The sequence below is a fragment of the Tachysurus vachellii genome, chromosome 4 (assembly GCF_030014155.1).
Source record: "Tachysurus vachellii isolate PV-2020 chromosome 4, HZAU_Pvac_v1, whole genome shotgun sequence".
NCBI classification, from domain to species: domain Eukaryota; kingdom Metazoa; phylum Chordata; class Actinopteri; order Siluriformes; family Bagridae; genus Tachysurus; species Tachysurus vachellii.
In genome coordinates this window covers 11,101,288-11,123,579 of record NC_083463.1, presented here as the reverse complement: position 1 = coordinate 11,123,579, position 22,292 = coordinate 11,101,288, and the positions used below count along the sequence as shown (strand labels likewise).

At 37.0% G+C, this 22,292-nt stretch overlaps 1 protein-coding gene across 5 annotated transcripts in view; it reads left to right on the top strand.

Annotated features, from left to right (window-relative positions):
• lpp (LIM domain containing preferred translocation partner in lipoma) overlaps nt 1-22,292 on the top strand; it is a 198,110-nt gene that overhangs the window by 99,956 nt on the left and 75,862 nt on the right. For all 5 annotated transcript variants that reach the window (XM_060867724.1, XM_060867721.1, XM_060867723.1 and 2 more), the window contains 2 exons: nt 11,523-11,629; nt 19,569-19,691. In XM_060867724.1, coding sequence (XP_060723707.1) covers nt 11,523-11,629; nt 19,569-19,691 — 230 coding nt within the window. The remainder of the gene's footprint in view (nt 1-11,522; nt 11,630-19,568; nt 19,692-22,292) is intronic.

The following is a 22,292-nucleotide window of genomic DNA, read 5'->3' as shown; positions in this document are numbered from 1 at the left end:
ATTTGTTGTGAGGAATAAGTAATGACACCCCCTCATTTATTTGTACTTAAAATGGGTAAAATGACCTACAGGTGTATCACATCAGAAGCAAATTATTAGTGCATTGTTACAGAGCATTTTGGAGAAGGCTTGTCTTATTTATACCTCAGATATTTAGTTTAGTTTGCTCTTAATTGCTGAAGTGAGAGGTATCACCATGGTGAGATCCTAAGCTCTCTGAGGCCTTCAGAAAGAAAAATGTTGATGTTTATGAGTCTGGTAAGCGATATAAATGATCAGCCATTCCACTGTCTGAAAATCATTTACAATTGGGGAACATTTAAAACAACTGCCAACATGGCCAGGCGTAAAATCCCTAAAATATCATCATGTGACCTACAACAAGCTCTTGCTACAGTTGATGTCAAAGTGCATAAATCTACAATCAGAAAGAGACTGTACAACTTTACTTATCATAGGAGGTGTGCAAGGAGGAAACCTTTGCTGTCTAAAAAAAAGATGAGGACAAGACTGACGTTTGCCAAAGAACACAGAGACAAAGGCCAAGACTTCTGGAATAACGTGCTTTGGACAGCTGAGTCTAAAACTGAATTATTTGAACACCATAACAGAGGACATGTTTGGCTTAAACCATATACAGCATTTCAGCAAAAGAAGCTCATACCAGCTGTGAAACATGAAGGTGGAAGTGTTATGGTTTGAGGATGCTTTGCTGCAGCAGCACCAGACCAGATCATCATCACAGAATCCATTATGAATTCTACATTGTATCAGAAGGTGCTTGAGGAACATGTGAGACCATCTGTCAAAAAAACTGAAGCTGAAGCTGGAACTGGACCTTACAACATGACAAAAACATACCAGTAAATCCACCAAGGACTCACTGAAAAGTAAAAAACAGTGAATAAGTCAAAGCCCAGATCTAAATCCCATTGAGATGATCATGTGTGGTGATTTGAAATGGACTGTGCATGCAAGAAACCCCTCAAACATACAGATGAAAGAATTCTGCATTGAGGACTGTGGGAAACTTTAATCCAGTTTGTCAGAAACTGATAGATGGCTACAAGAAACATCTTATTGAGGTTATTTCAACAAAAGGGCGATTAGGGCACAGGGTGTACTAACTTTTCCCTCAGACGAAATTCATTTTGTTGATTTCCTTTGTTATAGGTTTTCCTTTTTTGCACATGAGATAAATCTATCTAAACCTATCTCAGGCGTCATCGGGCATCAAGGCAGGATTCACCCTGGACGGAGTGCCAACCCATCGCAGGGCACACACACACTCAAACACACATGCAAACTCCACACACACAAGGTGGAGGCGGGAATCGAACCCCGACCCTGGAGGTGTGAGGCGAACGTGCTAACCACTAAGCCACCGTGCCCCCCGTATGTATATGTATATGTATATATATATATATATATAGATATAGATAGATAGATAGATAGATAGATAGATAGTTAGTGTGTGTGCATATATAACATACATACATATACACACATATTTTGTCTATCTATTTTTCCTACATTTATTTTCCTATTTTATAGTACAGCAAATTTCATTTTTTCAATATTATTTTAAATTCCTTTTGTTTGTTTTTTTATAACCTGGCAGTCATAACAAGCATGTCACTGCATGTTGTACTGTGTATTATTGTGTTTGTGACAAATAAAATTGGAAATTGTTTTAAATTTGTACAGATTTTTAACAAAAACTAAAGGATCACAAAAGTGGCTTTAACACTAATGTTGATAAATGTTCCAGTAATGCAGCTTAGCCACTGCAGCGAGTCCGCTACTGTAGACGCTCGCTTAACTGTTCCTTCTAGTCTTATTACTTTATCTTATACGTTTATCTTTAATTCATGGATTTGTTGTGGATCGATGTTTTTTAAATCGTTAATCGAGTAATGAAAGCGAATAACGCTTTCCAGAGCCGATCGTCCCTATACGCTCACTACGCAAGTTGCGTAGGGCCCCCGCAAATTACGCAAGGCCCCGCCTCCCCCTGCCTCATTTTACAGCGCATGATAATGTTTACTGTGTAGATGACACTATGAAGCGGAGCTATCCATCTGGCCATGAAAAGAGAAAAAAAACAAAATGAGAGTGAAATGCGAGAACAGCAATCAGGTAAACTTGTGTTCTCTTCAAGTTTGATGTCAGCAAGAGCAAATAACAGTAAAGTTAAGTTGATGTGATTCTGTCTCTAGTCTCTATCTGACTAAATTAGCTGTGCAGTGCTGCCAGTGCAAGAGTGAATGTGTGGCAAATTACATGGCTCACGGGTCAGATAGGAAGGCCCCTTAGCAAAATTTTGCTTGGGGCCCCAGGGAGGTCAGGATCGGCTCTGACGCTTTCACTGAATATGATTTGAAACCTAAAAGGATCTCACATGGTTTCTATTAACTGACTGACATTAGGCTTAATAACTCCATTTTGCAATGATTCCTGTACACTACCGGTGCTTCTTCTTTTAGTTACTGTATTCAAATTTTCTACATCTGTGATTGTTCCTGTCAAATCTGAGAGATTTCTTTCACCACCTTTCTCCTTTAATTATTCACACAGAAGCATTGTTTTAAAAAGTCAATGAAATGGACTAATATTAGTCATTTCTATATATTTTACTCCTCTTTATATATTCTGCAAATGAGAAAACTGCTAGCAGCTTTAGCAAAAATACACATGATTGTTGTAGGGTACAAATTATTAGAAAAAGAAAGCAGGCAAATAAATTCATAGTGTATGAAAGAAAAGTAAAACTTTTAGTGATGTAGACTTATGTTATAATATGTTTATTTATGAGGTATTAAAGTTATATTTTGAATGATTTAGTTCCATATTTTATAATAATAATACATTTTGTAGATAAATACATTCTCTCTCATATCTTGTAACTTTTAAACTTTTGTTTTATAATAACTAATAAAATATTTTGAACAGTTGTAATCTGAAAAAATGTAAATTTAAAAAATATAAACAATAATAAAAAATAATGCCTAGGTTTCCATTGGCTAATTGTCACCGTGGTATCACTATAGTTTAGATATTGTCAAGTCCTTTACATTGATTTCTACTTTGTTTCTACTGTTCTAATGTTATTGCGCTCATTTTGCAGAAAGACGGTTCATATAATTTCAGGTGAATTTATTTTTAGATGAATTTATTATCTAAATTAAAAAAAGGAGTGTCAATCTTTCTGGAATTTGAGTACTTTTAAAAGGTGTAATGCAAAAACAAGTTATAATAAATGGAAATAATAGCTGTCATGTACCATCTACCAGCAGTGAGCATTAAGGCTATTACATGCTTGCTTGAGACACCTGAAACCAGACATCATTCTGTCCTGCTATTCATGCTGCGTCACTGGGCAACATAACACACTTCAAGGAATGCGCTATCTGCCCCAAGGGCAAGTTTCTCTCCCTTGGATTCCCAGCTACAGATGTCTGTTGTATCTTCACGATTTGGACTCCGGGTGATAGTGTGGATGTTTTTTCAGTTGTGACTCTCAGGAGCTTGATAAACATTTTGAATGGACCATCAAATTTTGCCAACGAATACCAAAGTTTGCACAGTTGTCATAAATACAGTGCAGGGGTTAGGTATTGAACTGTTTAGTAAACATATCACTAAGGCATCGTCCGTGTGAATGCAGATATAAAGTTATCTTCAGAGATCTGATGCAGCTGGAGCTGTCGTCCTTTCTTCCGTTAACCAACTTCATCATTAAAACTCCTTAATCAGATGGTCAGGAAACATTTCACTATGTTATTGCCTATAGTCCTTAAAAAACCAAACGGATGTGTGTTTAATCTCAGTTGCACAACGACCATATGGAGTTTTTCTACAGCCTGTCTGCATCACTCACAACCTAATGCTCTCTTCTGATTTATTTATTTATATATTTCTATTCAGCTGTTACTGTTTATCATGTAATCCTCTAATTTCTATTCCATAATGCCATTCCATGTCTTTAACATCACTTCCTACACTGTCCAAACATTTCAGCTGCTATGTGTTGTTTCTTGTTATGTAGTCATTTCTGAGTCTGGTTCCTCTCAAGGTTTCGTCTCCGTATCAACTCAGTGTGTTTTTCCTTGCCACTGTCATTAGGGATAAATGTTATATAAAGGTTCTATATGTATATAAACTTAATTTTAAACTTAATTTTTTATACTGATTCTATACTTCTGTAAAGCTGCCTAGAGACAATGTGAATTGTTAAAAAAAGGGCTATACAAATAAATTGAAATGAATTGAATTGCTTCACTCTCTGACCTGTTTTTTTCTCATTATTATTAGCTAGCATTCCCCTTCATTCAGAATCCCCTTGTTCTCACCCACCAGACATGCCTCTATTATATTTTTGGCTGTTGCATTGCATTACACTCTGCTGAGCTCAGCATGTTGGCTTTATAACGCAACATGGTGCACATTTCTGCGATCCCTCACCCTCATCCACCATGGTTTAGTCATGTGGCTGTACCTTCATGTCATGGTAGTAGATTGATATGTCAGGTCAGGAATTTTTTTTTTAATATTTAAATCAATTCAATTTTATTTGCAAATTGTGGCATTTAACAATGGACATGTTCGAGCAGCTTAATAGAAATATGATATTAATATCAGTTCAGGATATTAATTTTAAATAAATATATGTACCTATTATTTATTATGTACTGTTAGTAGATATTTATGTCAGCCTGCAGGCTAATAAACAATTAAACACTTTGGGTTGTGCTGTTAGGAATAGGATAGGAATATAACGGACAGTTGCTCAGTTTAGATTATTTCTTTAAAAGTACTCCGTCTCTTATTCCACAGCAATTTTGCATCGAATTTTTATTCATTCAAGAACGACACAGAATTCTTTAATTTCTTTACATTTCTTACGTTCTCAGACAAGCTTCTGTTATCATTTAGATTAAAGCAAGCAGTAAATAGTCATCCCCTCACCTGCCTCTATTCTTCTTCTGTCTCTTATCACATTACCATGTCCTCTGTCCTGCCTGTTACAAAGCCCCCTGACACCAGAGATTCCTTCCATAAATGTTTAATACACCTCTCCATACAAAAAACTTTACCACTGCAGCGATTACACTATTTTTTTTGTACACATAATTTTTTGTACACATTATTTTAAACAAATTATTGTTTTCATTTTATTTATAGACTTCTTGTCATTTGAATTACAGCTGGAATTAGTTTAAACATCCAATGACCAATCAGGTCTCAGAATTCAACAGATGATCTAGCTAATAATGTAGCTAACAGATTTATTTAATAGCGTAAAAGTTAGCAACATTTCACCTAGCTAACTCATGTTCTTGGATGCTGGTTTGCACAATATTTAACATGACATGTTAATCAATGCCTAGCCTGTCATGGTTGCTTGACTTCTAGCATTTGCTCGAGAGTTTGGTACGTTACATGAATACACCAAGAACCACCTGCTTTTGCAGTAAAAGGCAATTTGTTTGACATGGCAGATGGCCAACCGCAGACATTTTCCCATAACAAAAGATCTCATTTACTCACCACTAACTGCCTCAAACAAAACCCTTTTAAAGTTTTAAAGACTTTAACTTTTTAAAGACAAGAACTTGTAAAACCTCTAAAAATTCTGAATCTTGTTGCCAGAAAAGTGTACAGAAGATCAGACAATTCATGGAACATGGTGTGGCATATGAAACTCTGTAAAGACGTATTTGCAGCTAATGCGCCTCTGAACAATAATAGCAACAGAAACTATTTCAGCTCGTCAAAACTAGGCTAGTCTTGTCTACCATGTCCTTCCCTGTTTACAGAGAGATGCCAAATCAACATGGCTGCTCACACTGGCTGCTTTTAATATGTTTTCATTATACTTACAGGCATAGGAATGGGAAGGTACTCTCACTGCTTTGAGAAGGTACTCAGTATCAACATTAATCACTAGCATTAGCAGGTTAATTTGTTGCTAAGATACTCTCTATTGTCTGCTGGTTAGCTTATTGCTAAGATACTCTCTGATTGCTGGCAAGCTTAATTAATGTTGCTAAATAAGGACATGCATTATTAAGGAGTGTTAATAGGTACTTCAAGTACTGCATATATACTATAAATGTATGGCCAGTCCTGTTCCCACCTGGGAAAAAAAGTGCGCCCTCCTTTAAGAGAATGTTTTTATTTATCAGTGCCTCAGTAACCATTGTGTTCCCCACCAATGTCGATATCTGTCTAATCTTTTTTTTTTTAAATTAAAACCAGTGAGTCAAGACTTTGACTTGATCAATCCAACACAGATTTATTCTTTTTAAGCCATGAAAATGATGTGCTTTGGTGTGTTTGGGAGCGCTGGTCTTTTGCATCTCACATTTCTCTTAAGAATCTTCTAGTATCCAGTGGAGCTCATTTGTGTCTTAGTGACTGCAGGTTTCCCAAATCTTGTGGCTGCAAAACCAGAGAAATGATCACCTCTCCAGCACCATGCTTGACAGTTGGTGTGAGATGTGGGTAATGGGTTTAGTTAATGGTTTAACTGGGTTTAGTTTTCACCAAACACTGCACTTATGACCAGTCATCTCCATCATGGTCTCATCAGTCCAAAGGATATTGTTACAGAACTTTTGTGGTTTCTTTCGATGTAATTTGAGGAAACAGAAAGGATTTTATCCCTAGTCATGCTACCATGAAAGCCATGCTTGTTCAGTCTTTTTCTGCTTGTGTTGTTATAAACATAAGCATTTAATATGCTGACGGAGGTCTGTAGGACACATGATGTACTCTCGGGTTTTATATCTGTTCATTAGACTGTCTATATTTGAGCTGAATTTGCAAGGACAGCCAATTATTTGGAGTTTGGTAGATTTGGTAAATTGTTTGGAGATAGACTTTTAACCCTTTCTGGGATGATGAGCAGCAACAATTGCTTCTCAGAGATTATGGTTGGTGTCCTTTCTTCATTGCACAATGTAGACACGCACTTAAGTGCACCAGAACACTAAACTACCAACTGTTTGTCTTTTATAGAGGCATTCACACCTCTTGATTAACTAATCTTGCACATTTCATTAGCAACACTTGGCTGATAATTACTTTCTTAATTTTTGCCAAAAAAAAAAAAAGAATGAATATTGTTTTTTTTATAGTCATTTAAAGTTATTTCCTTGTTTATAGAAGTTGTTAAGGAACAAACAATTGTTATTTAGGACCTGATAAAGAATAAAAGAATTGAAGGGGGTGTACATTCTTTTTCCCCCATGACAGTATACACTATTTAACCAAAGGCCTTGACATTCTCTCTCTGGCAGCATGTTAGCAATTCTGCTATGCTCTTCTCACCGACTCTTTTTGAAGATCTTCCTGCTGAGAATAGCTGTTTGAATTCATCACCTTTCCACTCTTTTCACTCCCTCGCAATAGTTTAATCTCCCTTCATGTCTGATTCTTCAAACTTCCCTCAGTTGTCCCTATGGAATTCCACTCAAATCCACACATGCCAGATTTTTTTTTTCCTGCACTTGTACCCTTCTAGGAGAAAGTCAGTGTACTTCTGTTTGCAGCTGCATGATGCAATGAATCAGCCATGCTGTCTTTTACACTTAATTAAAAATAATGTTTATTTACTAAGCTTTCATGGAACGTAGTGCGGATGTGGTGAGTGATTATGGTGGCCCTGTGGTGTGTATGGAGACTTTTTTCCCACAGGGATCATTTTTGTGGAATTTCCCATCTCTTATTATCACACTCTGACAGTCACTTGGTATATTTATATGTTTGTTTTATTGGTTTTGTTTTGTGCTACAGGTTGTAAATTTTCAGATTATACATGTTCAGCAAACGGGAAACACCAATTATATCTCTAGATGTATTGCTTATAGACCAATACTAAGACATTTTATACTAATTCCCCAATCTGTCTGTGGATATCTTAAGAAATACTATATGTGCTGTCACCAACCCAGCATTACATATATATAAGCAATAAAATGTATTTATTTAAAGACTAATGCCAGAGGATTTGGACAACAGGAGGCAGGTCAAAATGGCAGGTCAAGTTGTTTGAAATTGGTGCGTGAGTCTGCAGGATGTTTGGTGCATGAGCTGTAATATCCTGCCAAAGTCTCCACAGCATTTTGATTCAAGTCTTTAATGATAGTTATGTTCCTAATTAAAAAAGAAACCTTTTATGGTGCTCTGAAATAACGTTAATTGCTGATTAGAATGCAGTGCACACAAAGCAGCCACTTGTGCATAATAACTCAATAAAGCACAAGTGATAATGTGTGACATTAAGTAAGTGTTCCTGCGGCTTGTCTTCATCAGTGAGTGCACAGTGTTCAGGCTCTCCAGTCAGCACAAATGGAGCTGCTCGTATTCACGACACGCGGCTTTTCTGATCTCACATCGCCGCCTCTATAGCTTAGCCCGGGACGAACAAATGTCATCCCAGGCCAAGCTCTGCTGCTGATGCTGTGGCAGGAGATCAGAAAATAAAAGCCATTTTTAACTACTTAGAAGACACCATATACACAGTACAGGAACCAGCATATTATTTCTTCAAGCAAAACTCAGCTGACAATCTGTTGATTTCTGTATTTTAGATTTATTCAACGAAACAGTATTCACAGAAGCTGAAGATGCAAATGTCATGCACTTAGAATACCATTTTGTCATTTGTTCCATTAAATACTGCTTAGATACATAGTTATAATAGATACATTTCAAGATCTTCTATATATCATATGGTTTAAAAAAATAGTCAGGTGGAAATTTTTCAAAACCTTCATATTTGTATTTTTTTTTCCCAGAAAACCAAATCTGTGCACTGCTTAAATTCAGTTTATTTCTACACCTCTTGAAACCTATATCCAGTCCACTAAGCTACATGCAGAGAGATTGGAGAGAAACGGAAAACCTGGAGGCAACCTATGGAATTACAGAGAGAACGTGTGGAGTTCAGGATCAAACTGGGATCCTGTGAAGTTGTGAGGCTTCAACATTACCTGTGCTGCCATGCCACCATGAAATTCTGTTTATGTGCTCTAAAATATTGTTTGCTTGTCTCTTTTTTTTTACTAAACTGTGAGCGCCACTATATTAAATCCACCAGTAAGACTTGTGAATTTCAAGCATTTCTAGACGTTTTCTATTCAGACACTTAAGGCTGTCGTGTTTGCACACTTTTCTGGCAACAAGCTTCAGAATCTTGTATGAGTTTATTTATACATGTATATGTATATTTCTGTATGATTTTTCAACTTTTTGTCATTTAATTCAAACTGTATTTGTATAGTGCTTTTAAAAATGGACATTGTGTCAAAGCAGCTTTACAGAATCTAAGAAATATAGTACAAAATGTTAGTTATTCAAAGATTAATATTATAGACATATTTAAATGTGTTTGTATTTATCCCAATGAGCAAGCCTGAGGTGAATTAGCTACATTTTATTTTATTTATTTTGTATAGCTCTTTTAAACAATGGACCTGTCGAAAAGCAGCTTCACAAAAATGTATAAATTCGTGACATCAGTTCAAAATCCTACATTTAAATTGAGACACAATAATTACTATTGGGTCTAAATGTTTACGTAATCATGCCTTTAAGTTATTAAGTTATTCGTTTTGTTTGATACAGCCAGTGTTTAGTAAATGCAGTTAGCCATTTGCAATGTCATTCTGTCAGAGCAGTCTCATCCTGTAAAAGTAGGAGGTTTTGTAGGAATAATGCAATGCATTAGCCTCTAGTGAAGGGTAGATGGTATTCGGAGGTAGGTTGGTATTTCTGGCATTAGCTACCATGCATTAGAACACTGGCATGTGTACAGTGAGTGGTTGAAGTGACTCAGCATAATAGTTGACTCTAGGTGTGTACTTAGTTGTTCACACACAGCTGTTTTGAAGTTGTTAGTTTTTTTTTTTTTTTTTTTTTTTTTTTTTGCTGAAAATGCTACAGAAAGAACTGGTTCTGTTCTGTTTAGATCCTAGTCACGTAATCTCTTCATTAAAATAGCCTGGTCAGTATTTTATTTATGAAGACACCATATACTTTTTTCCCCCAAAAGGCTTGAGTCATTACCTCAAAGTAAATCTGAGAAATGTTTACTCTTTGAAGAACTGACGCTATCACAGTTTGCGCAAGCTTTGCTGAAGTTCACATAAAGCCATTGCATAGCTACAGGGCTTCTAGGAAAATACCACAGGCTCAGATTGTAACTGCTTTAAGGTGGTTTTAATTGTAATAGTTGTGTCATAACAATAGTGTAACAGTAGTGCCATGACATGTTTTTTTCTTTAGTACTGGTTTAGCATGTTTGTATGTTTGCACAATGTTCAGGTTATTTGTGAGTCAGCATAAAATCAAATGTTTAGGTGAGGGAACTACTGTAAAAAAAAGGAACAGAGGTACGGAGCTGGATTTACTACTGTATATCACTGAAGACCACCATCTCTATTTTCTAAACCCTTGCTCTTCCTACTAGTGAATGGGAATGTTGTTCCATTAGATTATGGAACAACACTAACACTTTTGCAACATTAGATACTTGTGCGCTGTTGAGAAGAAAAGAAAGAGGAAGAATGATTCTTTAAGAAATTCAGCATGGTTCATGATCAGTTCAAAAGCCCTGCTGAATAATAGTAACTGGAGGTCATGAAGTATTTACCCTAAACCTCCTCCTTCTGCATGGAAGCTTCAGCAGCCTGAGAGAAATGACACTTTGCAAGACACAAACTTGTGTCTTATTTATGGTTATAGATTTCACTTGGTAATGGATTCATCTAGCCATTGCATGACCACAGTTCATTAATTTGCTTACTTTGATAAACTACTAGAGTCACATCAATTAGACTCTAATGAAGCCAAATACAAGGCCCAAGAAAACAAAGAGGAAAAAGATTTTTATAAAGACAGAACATGGCAATAATTTTCTGTTTGGCCATATAGCCTCTAGCCTCTACACACTATATTGGTTTGGACCCTAGAAATACACGGTCAAACCACTGACTCTAGAATGAAACTGGGAGTACAGCCAAGCAGGATCTAGTTTAGAGACAAGAGCTTCCTTCAGCCTGAATCCTCCAGAGCAATCCAATCCAGGGATTAGTGCTGGACTTTAGAATTCTGTTGTGTTTTGGCACGTCGCCATGCTTTTGGCTGGACAAACGCAATGTTTAAATAGTTTAGGAAACATAGTTTGCTTGTTTGATCTTAGTAAACACCTGCTTATCGATGCTTTGGTTAATCTAATTATCACAGTGAGAGGTGTGTGTGAAACTTTAAGAACGAATATGGTTTGGAATATGGAATATGAATCCAAACTTCCACATACTAATTTGTTTTATGAAGAAATGTCTCTGTCTCCCTGTTACAGATCAAAATGTAATCTTGAAGTATTGCATCCCTCTGTTGTAATACAGGATTATTTTTGTACTGTATTTTAGGCTGCTTTAAAGGTTCCTTATTATGTTATTTTCCAGAAAGTATTTCATGATTTCAATTTTCATTCTGCTTTCTGAAATCCTCAGGTGATTACCCTCCACCACCTCCACCTATAGTGGACACCAGCGGTTTGCCATCTCCTCCGTCCTTCCCTCCACCTCCACAGATGGACGAGAGCTCCTATGGATTTCAGGTGAGAATGTGCTAGACACCCACACACATACATGTAGTAAGATCACTAGTAAGAAGAAAACCTCTGCCGTGATCTTTGTATCTTTCCAAACCATTTGCAATGTTGCTGCAACTACTATGTATGGCCTTGTTGCTTATCTGGCTCACTCACATTCATCTGACCTCTGTGTAGTGGCACTGAGGCTACAGTAAAGACTGACACCTATTGGTTCACCTGAGTCACTTCCCCCTAGTGGAAACCTTTAAGACGTTGGGTATATGACTGTTTTATCAGTTCCCTTCAGTTTGACTTGTATACTCCTTTTAACAGTAGGTTCAGGTTTAGATTTAACCTAATCAACAAGCCAGAGATGACTGGGGCAAGAAAAAAACTCTCTGAGGAAACATCAGGAAGAAACCTTAACAGGAAAGAGACTCAAACGTGAGCCCATTCTTTTCTGGGTGATACCCAACAGTGGGATTATAGCTCATTACTCTATTTGGACACATTTAAACCAGAATATAAAATGGTCTATACAGTACATCTATCTACATACGGTATGTGCCAGAATTTGTATGTGCCAGAATCACCTGGTGATATAAAAATCCCATGACATGTTGCTAAGCCTGAATTCAGCCAGAAATGACCAGGAGTTAATTTGATTAAGGTATTGGATAGTTACATGATAATAAAGAAGTGGATAGACTCAGTTTGTAATCAGATATCAGCTGTCAAACTGTCTGTGATGCTTCTGCTCTATCACATCATCAATCAAAGCAGAGAATAAGGGTTGGACGTGCATAATTAAATGCTTAAATGACATCCATCAATTCATTTATCCATCAATTCATTTATCCACCCATCCATCCATCCATCCATCCATCCATTTTCTGTAGCACTTATAGCACTTTGTAACACTTCAGATCATTTAGAGATGCCAAGCAGGCTATAACACATGACGTTTGAGTGACAGCACATGACCTTCCTACTGAGGGATGAAACTGGAGTACCCAGAGGAAACCCCCAAAGCTTGAGGGAAACATGCTAACCACTAAGCCACCGTTATCCATCTCCTCACCCCACAACACCCCACTTCACTTAAATGACAGTTTATACGTTAATTAGTCAACAAAAGATACATAACTGGCTGAATTAATCAGCTGTTATTTTCTCACGGATGTTGATGAGCATTGATCAGTTTAGAGACACTTTTTAGTTTTAGAGACAATGAGTGAGAACTCATTTCCTGTTGTAAACTATTCTCCATAGTAACATTGCTTTCAGCATTAATATCAATGAGTAGATTAAATAATACATTACTAATGAGGCACAAATGCGTCTTTTATTGTAATTGGAACAAAATGTTTTAAAGTTTTTCTCCTTTTTGAATTTTGGGTGCAAATAAAACTAAAAAATCGAGTCCTTCTTTAAATCCTGGGGTTTTCACACACTAGTATGTAAAGTGGAGAAGGTTTTTTCCAGGCTGTTGTTATGCATCGTATTATAAAGACTATAGATTAGAAAGATTAGAAAGATTATGTGTAAATGTACACGAGCGCACAGTGTCGATGACATCCATGTTATTAAAACATCAGCTTCTATGTTTAAAATAACATTTTCCACTTTCTTTAAAAATATAACTCATTTCTTTTAACATAGTCAATAAGGCAAATTCTCAGCTAATTAATTTTGCAAAGTGATTACAGAGTTGCACCGCAGCTGCCTTTACACACGCTCCCTGCTCGCTTACGTTCATATCTACATGCTTTTATTGTATTTCCCTTTATCTAATGTCTGTAATGCTGTTTGCAGCTGTTGTAACTGGGTTATTTTACAGCATATTACATTTCTAATCGTTTATCATGGTTTGTGTTTGCCAGTAAACACAACCGCTTCATGGTTAATTGCCTTGTTTGTTGCCTCTCTCTGCTTCATTAAAGTCATGAACTGAAACTGCTGATAGCAGAGACAACCGTTTGGATCACAGATTTTTTTTTTTTTTTGTTTTTTATAAACAACTCGAACTCTCACACCAGTTGCAGAAATTCTAATAAGTGAAAATGATTTTGTTGGATTAATGCTGTTCTAAGTGTTAACCCTGCTTCTAATCTCTAACGTGAACCACTTTACACACCAAGCAACACTTTGTTTTTCTTTTTAAAACTTTCTCTTCAGTTTCTTTCTTCAAACGTTCCAATCGCATTTATTGTCACAATGATCTTTCAGAGTCCTGTTCAGCGTCTTCACGTCTTTTTAACGCTGAATATGAAGGCAGCAGTAAATGTGTAAGCACACCCAGAGTTAGCACCTTGTCATGATCTGATAAAGAGCTCTCTGATGCATTCTGTATTTTAAGAATTCCTGTGTCAATCTTGCATGAAACATGATAATGTGAGGATGTGGAAACCTCTGACCTTTAAAAGTCTTCTCAAGAAGCTTTAATTGTCATTTCAACCATATATAGCTGTACATAGTGAAATGAGACAACGTTTCTCCAGGACCATGGTGCTACATAGAACAAAGACAGAGCTACATAGAACAACACAGAGCTAAGGACTTAAGTAAGTTAGTCTTAGCCACCTAAAGTGCATCTGTGCAACCTGCTGCAAACAGTGTGAGACAAAAGACAGTGCAAACAAACAGTACAAGACTCTACACTAAAGACAATATACAAAAGCAGCACCAACCATTTGTACATACTATATATTCTACAGTACATGAGCAAAAATACTGGAATGAACACTTAATGTAATAGCAGCAGTTATATGAGGTATTTTTAATGAATTGTGCAAAACAGCAATTAACTCAAATGTGCAAGGCAGCATGTGCAAAGAGCAAAAACAGCATGTAAACTGTTTGATATGGTGGTGCTGTAGACACAGATGTATATTGGAAGAGTGTGTATTTGGTGCAGATCAGTGCATTCCGTACAGTTGTTTGTGTGTGTGTGTGTGTGTGTGTGTGTGTGTGTGTGTGTGTGTGTGTGTGTGTCTTGTGCTCGGTTCAATTCAGTTCAGTTGTTGAGGAGTCTGATGGCTTGTGAAAAGAAGGTTTGTATCCTTGACTAAAAGGTGAACATTTCAGCTAAGATAATACACATTGCCTCGAAGCAGCTTTACAGAACTTAAGAAATATAGTACAAAAAGTTCAAGATTAATATTAGACAAAAGTTCAAGATTAATGTTAGACTTATATAGATTGTGGTGAGGAAAAACTCCCTTGGAAGAGATGGAAGAGGAAGAAACCTTGAGAGGAACCAGACTAGAGGAAAGGGAACCTCATCCTCATTTGGGTGACACTGAAGGGTGTGATTATAAACCGTTATAAACACAGGGGAGTTTTATTATAAATAATGTCCTTTTTACAGTTACATACAGTCCAACAACTGTGTATTGATTAGGAGGTTTTTGTCCTTAAAGACCACGTGTAGTTGACATCTTCTCTTTGAATGTCTGAAATCATTATGAAGCAGAACACAACTGGAGCTGGTACAAGCTCTAGATGCCTCGGGATGGGTAGGAACATGAATTAGCATGGCTGCTGTACATAATATTAGCAAGCACTAGATAAAAATGTGCATTTGATCAGATGTACAGGAGCACAAGGTTTATGATGTTTTGTGGTGTCCATGTTCAGCATTGAATCTTGTTGACGAGTCACACTCGACAGTGTTGGTTTAAGAATCTGTAGTTTTTCTACGCTCATTAGAAAGTAAGCCTGTTACTAAGCAATATATTTGAAGAATATTTTCATTTTAATTTTCTTAATGTTTCTGTCTTCAAAGTCAATGATATCAGCCCTATTTCTGCTCTCTGAGATGTTCCAAGTGCTTCTTCATAAGCATCTAAAATTTGAAGGTTTTAGATGAAATTTGATAGTGAAGAAACCTACTGAAGCCGACAGTGTTTTGACTCGTTTTCTATCAGTCTTAAGATAAATGCAGAGATAAATAAATTCATTTGTTTATACTGATTGACAATTTCCCAGAAGTTGATTTCATTCCACTGGGAGAATGAAACACTTGTGTACTGGCAAAAAGGCATAAACATGTACTACATCAGGTCACAGAGTATTAACATAAACCAGTTACACTGTGATGGTAATATGTCTGTTGCTAAACACTCGTGTTGTGGGTTCGGTTCTCAGCTTTGGTGTGAATGCTGTGATTCTTTTACAGGGCTTTAAAAATAGATGCTGAAATCATGATCATCTAGGAAAACTAATTGTGTTGGTTCAATCACATGGAACTGATGTACACATTTGAGTTAAGTAAATTGAATGAGCTTTTTTTGTGTATCCAAGTAAAAATATGCAATGAAGCAAAGTTGAAAATAAGGTGTTTTTGGGAAGTGCAGTTCTAACATCTTATCTTGATGGATCTACTATACTTTTAATTTTACATAACTTTTGGCAGACATCCTTGTCCAGAGAAACTTACATACATCTTATTTTTAATACAAGTGAGTAGCTTAGGCTTGGGTGTCTTTCTCAGGGGCCCAGGGGTGGCAGCTTGGTGGTGGTGGCACACGACCTTCCGATCTGTAGTTCAATGTTTTGTTTACTGAACTACCACTCCTCCTTAGTGGTGTCCAGTCTGATCAGTGTCAGCTTTTCATTCCAGTCATTTACATCTGATTCAATTTGTTTATTTAGTAGATCTTGACTTCCACTGGACTCGGGTGCAACTTCTGCTTTGTTGGAATGAAACCCAACACCCACGTTGACCCTTTTTATACAAGATCGAACAGCCGTGCATTAATGTGTTTTAAATATTCTCTTTCCCTTTATACTGGATATATAAAAAAAAAATCTCTCTGCTCTTTTTTTAAATAGAAGTAGTTTTTCACATGCACACTCGCACGTGTAATTTTTGCAGTAGCTCTGCACCACATGAGCCACAACTTTCCCTTGTTCCAATTCTCCACGTGTTTCTTGAATAGAAGGGAGGAAAAAAAAAGGATGTTGACTTATTTCTGTGCCTAAGCAGAACTAACAAGAGGAAGAGGTCAAAGTGCAGAGGCGAATTTGAATACGCAAACACTACCACAACCCATAGTCTATTGTTTTCCTGTAACTTCATGCACAGTAGTTTGATGTGTGTGTGCATGCAAATAGTCTCATCACGAAGCTTCTCCATTTTTTTCTCACATTAAGAATCTCTCTACTTGGCTTTTTTTTTGTAATTCAATTTCAGCTTCCTTGGCTGACTTGCGTAGTCTGTCCTGTCATTTCTTTTACGGGCCTGAGCTGCCATCTTGACCTCTCTGCTGTTATAAAGCTGATTCCTCTAACGTGGTAATTATGTCGTTCGCACAGCACTTAAGCATGCTCTGTGCAGGAGAACAGACGGCTCAATTAAACTGCAAAGCCTCTATTCTGCAACAATCCTCTTAAATATCTAACAAATTGGTCATTATTGACCTGTTAGTGGTGTAACCATGATTCACAAATCAGTTTCCATAGGAACATAGGAACCTCCAGATGAGAGTCTTCTCTATCATCTTCCTCTAAACAGTCATTTACTATCATTCAGACTGCTGCCTGTCCCAACACTGCTGCCTGTCCCAACACTGCTGCCTGTCCCAACACTGCTGCCTGTACATCAGGCCTATTCAATTAGCTTGAAAAAAATGTAATGCCCACAACACTGTTTATAACTCCAATATATTTTTTTTCCTATTCCAACTTTCTATTCAATTAGTTTTGTCATGGGGCAATCATTGAAAAACATCCCAAATGAGGGGCCGGAGAGATCTGGCTCGCAATATGAGCGATGACACAACAACAACATAAGCGGTCATGTGTTGTATTTTTGCACGATAAGACACCCAAGTAAGCTTTTTCTCCTTCATTTAAACATGCTCATGTTGTATTTTTAAACTGCATTACAACATCAGTGCATTGTGAGTCACCCAAGTAAGCTTTTTTTTTTACATTCAAATAGTAAACCAAAGAGCCGTATCACATTCATTTAGAATTTAACTCATATAACAGACTTTTGTGCACATCATAAAGTTCACAATATGGAAAATATCATCGTTTCAAGGTGTTTTTTGTCAAAATAAATTATATTAGTATGACTATTTAAAGTACAACAGGCATCTCAATAATTGGCAGACATTTATGTGAGAAGTAACCTTGAGAAAAAGACTTTTAATGCGAGAAATAACATTTTTTATATTTTACAAGAGCAGTAAAATCGGGTGTATGTTGTCAGTGTAATACACATACAGTGGTGCTGGACTGTGAGGGATGTGTGATTAATGACATTCATGTGTGACAATGACGGTAGAAAAGGGTAGTAGAATAGGGTTAATGTTGCACAGAATATTTTTGGAAAAAAAAACTGAAGAAAGAAATGAACAGAAGAAATGATACTAACAAAAGTTCTCATATGTCATCGTCCTGTCAATCATCACATCTCTCAGGAGAGGCTGCTCACGCCACTCGCCTAATCTCATGTGCCTTCTGCTCTGTGCTGTGACTGCGGCTCATGGTGAACGGAACAGATGCACGTCACTTCATAACTATCCGACTGAGCTAAATTTATTATAGAGATGTCTTTTTTACACTAGGCTACATGAAGGACCGGAAAAAAAATACCTTGCCTGCCACCAATTGAACAGCCTAACTGTAATGCTCACTGGAGTCTGATGTTCCAACATGATTTGATGTGCAGCAGGATGTTGGCTAGTTACTTTCCTTTCCTAACATAACCTAACCTAACCTAACCTAATTTGTTTCATATTTTGTTTCTTTTCCTGTTTAGTTGTAGCTTCTCACCACTTGTTCTAGTCTTTAAAGCAGAGTGGCTTTATTTAGGATGCTGATCTCTTCATTTCACTTCTTTGACAAGGATAGAGAATGCTGTCCATCTCCCACACCTTTGCTGTCACACTGTTACAGAACACCGTGACGAGTCAGTCTTTCATTCATCTCCCTCATGTGCAAAGGGCAACAGTCTACAGAAACTGTATCTCTGTTGATAATCCCCACACTTTAGCTGACCTACTTCTCCTCGTGTTGTTCTTTAGAAGCTGTAATGATTTCCAGCCTGCTTTCATACCATTTATTCTTTTAATCCTAATTTATCAATCACGCTACACAGTAACAAGGTACTACTTTTTATTTATAAAGACTCACTGATTTTCATCACATCAATGCAGTTTAGACCTTGAATATCCATGCGTATGATATAACATCTGAATGCACAAACAAACTTTTTTTTTTTAAGTAATTTTCTTTTCCCTGTAAGAAGAAACCAGTGGAATCATCTATATCAATTTCATTAGGTTTCTTTAACAAAGCACAAAGCACTCTAATTGAATTATATAAATCATTTCTCGACTTTCTGTAGAATACAATAGGATGCAGTACAATCGAATTCTTTTAATATCACTTCACAGCAGTACAGTGACATTTAAAGTACCGGATGCTGTAGAAGTATAAAAAGAATATAAAGAATACAGAAGTATAAAATTGCAAAAGTTAAAATAAAAAAAGGTATATTCATTGAAATGATATTTATTGCATACAGTGAACAGGGATAGTTTTTTTTCTTCTTCTTCCAAATAAGATTTTTAATTTGTCCATTACAGCATGTTCTTTTTGTTATTTTTATTTATTCATTTATTTATTTCTTTTTTGTAATTTTTCTACACTTTGCCCCGTTTCTGCTCATGATTAAATTAGGTTATTTTTATTGCCTTGTTTTCTTTCTAATCTCGTTCTATGGGTTAAAGTCTGTAACCTCTGGCTTGCTCCTTATAAATCGAAATCTTAAAAAAACAAACAAAAAAGTACAAATATATGTAAAAAAAAAAAAAATAAAAAATTAAAAGTGGAATGTTTTTGACATATTTTGCAGGTTTACTCACAGCCTACACTGGCACTCTTTCCCACATGTTTAATATTTAGTTCTATTGAACCGTTTCACATGTGCTGTGTATTTGTGTTGTAGATCAAAGGACCAGAGAAGACCCTGGAGGAGAGACGCTCCAGCCTGGATGCTGAGATCGACTCTTTGACCAGTATCCTGGCCGATCTGGAGAGCAGCTCGCCCTATAAGAGCCGCACGCCTCAGGTAACTCACTGATCCACAGCGTCTTTTTAAGTGAATCGGACCCTAATTTCTCTGTAGTGCTTCTCAAAGAGAAGCCAGCAACATGAGTGTTTCATGTCATCTGACTGTAAAACAATACAAACACTGAAACTTTGAAACTTTGCGTGATTGAAGGAAATACTTAAACTAAGAATGATACGGTCTATGAATGAGGATAAACACCCAGCAGTTATAGAAATAAATAAATAAACAAACAAACAAATAAATAAATAAATAACAGCAGAGATCTTCAGTCACCTCAAAGCCTGACAGCACTGTCAGAGAATCAGAGAAATAGAGCTAAGAGCTAAGGGGTTTCCACATTTCTAATCACTCGACTCTTTAAACCAGGGGTATTTAGAGCAGGGCTTTTATTTGTCTCACACCTTCATAACCACCCACTCCTGTAGCTTTTTTGCACATCGCTGCTCTGAGTCACATCTGTTTTAAATTTGATGTAGGGAAATAAACAAGTACATCTCTCTGTCCATTCATCTTTAAACATTCTCTTTCCGTTTCTGACCTCTCTAGCTCTCTCTGGTCTGATAAACTTCCTTCAGCTAAATAATTTACATAAACTCATGTGACAGGATAAACCGCGACAGAGGATCTGGCAACGAAGTATCATGATTAAAACGCTTGACTCGCTGAACTATGAGGAGTTTTATTATTATTGCTTTTTTTTTAGACTTTGATCAGCTCTATTACAGAGCTCAGTTCATCCCGTGGAAATATCCTGCTGTGTTCGGGACTTCGGGACCACAGCCTGTCAGCTGACAAGTCCACATTTAATGTTTCTTGAAGGTTGGCTCGTCCTGGGTTTACAGAAGTACCGCTAAATAGAGGCTGGGGTTTGGAGTTTAGACCCTGTGGCTATAGCGGTCAGGCTGCAAGATGAGTCTTGATGATGAGGAATTCTGGGAACCAGTGAACAAGGCGAAATAAATAACAGTATATTCTTCACACGTTAGGGTTAGTAAAGGGGTTCAGTGAAAAAGAAGCCCTCTGATGTAATGTTTTTGTGTATTATTATAAAGTATAGGTAAAAAGAAGCTGTATAGGTGGCTTTAAGTAAGCAGTTAAAACACAACACAGTGTTCTACATATTGCTATATATATATATATTGCTATGTATGGAGCCTTAGTGTATTTTCTATGGTGACAGTAAATTATGTAAATCTGCAGTTTGGGTCTCAAGCTGTTGCTCCTGTTGGGTCAAATATGAAATCTTTTGTAGCCACCAACTCCACCAATCACCCAATCAGTTCTCGACTATATTCAGTCAGGTTAGGAATGATACAGATACAAAGCCACTCATGTTTTGTATGTCTATCAGTCATTTCTCATTTTTGGAAAGTGTTATGAGTCTAAATTTATAATGACCCATATCATTAATAGATGTTAAATGAAGTTTAGAGACCGCTCAAGTTGAAGCCTAGGGCACTTTGCTAAATAGTTCGACACAATGAATGTAGGCCATTGCATTTGGAGTCAATGCCACCGCATGTGGAACAACGGACTCCCACCTGTTAGATTGATGAGACTTACTAATGAAGGAAGCTTTCTCTGAACTGATCTGCAGGGTTTTTTGTTTGTTGTTTTTTTAAGTATAAAAGCAGTTCTTATTTCTGTCTCCAGGTCTTTTTAATTAGCTGCTCTCAAGAGGCCTCAAAATAAACCCAGACACATCTACTGATCAGTAATGAGTGTGTAGTCTGCACATGTGGCCCTTGTTCGGGGGGTGGGGGGGGGGGGGGGTTGTAACTTTAGCTTTTTTATCAAAACAGTTTCTAATTTCACACAGTAGTAAACATTACTGTTGGCTCTGAGGTGATGCACAGGAACTCGGTGTGTGTGTGTGTGTGAGAGAGAGAGTGTGTGTGTGAGAGAGTGTGTATGTGTATGTGCGTGTGTGTGTGTGTATGTGAGTGTGTGTGAGCATGTGTGTGTATGTGAGTGTGTGTGAATGTGAACACACACATACACAAACAAACTATATTATAAACACAGTTAAACTGTTTCTCTGTTAAATATTGTGTAATTGCAGATTTTGTTTAATTAAAAAAAATCTTGTATGAAAAGCTTTTGTATGTAGAGGTCGACATCGACACTTGTTTACAGCTCAGGAAAGTGTTAGCATGGGATCTTTCATAACATCAGGGTTGGCCACTCTCAGAGCTGATGAATTTCTCAGGAAGAATATTTTCCTGCTTTATTTCACCCTGTTTTTGTGGTCTCTGGTGGTTTGTTCATTCGGGTTGGTGTGCAACAGCAGCAGGGGAAGAGTCAAACGTTTCATTGTTAGCTGCTGAGGTCAATGATTGTGGAAATATTCTTTAGGCCACAGCAAAAAGCATTTTTTAAGCACAGCAAAAAATGATGTGGTGGAGCAAAAATGTGCATTTTAGTAAATTTGGTCAAGTGGTTTCCTGTACTGCTGTGGCACATCTGGACTGTTTGATAAGCAGCTGTACTGACTCCTGGCAAAGATTCATTCATTACACCTCAGGACACCTTGACACACACACACACACACACACACATACACACATACACACATACATACACACACACACACTCACA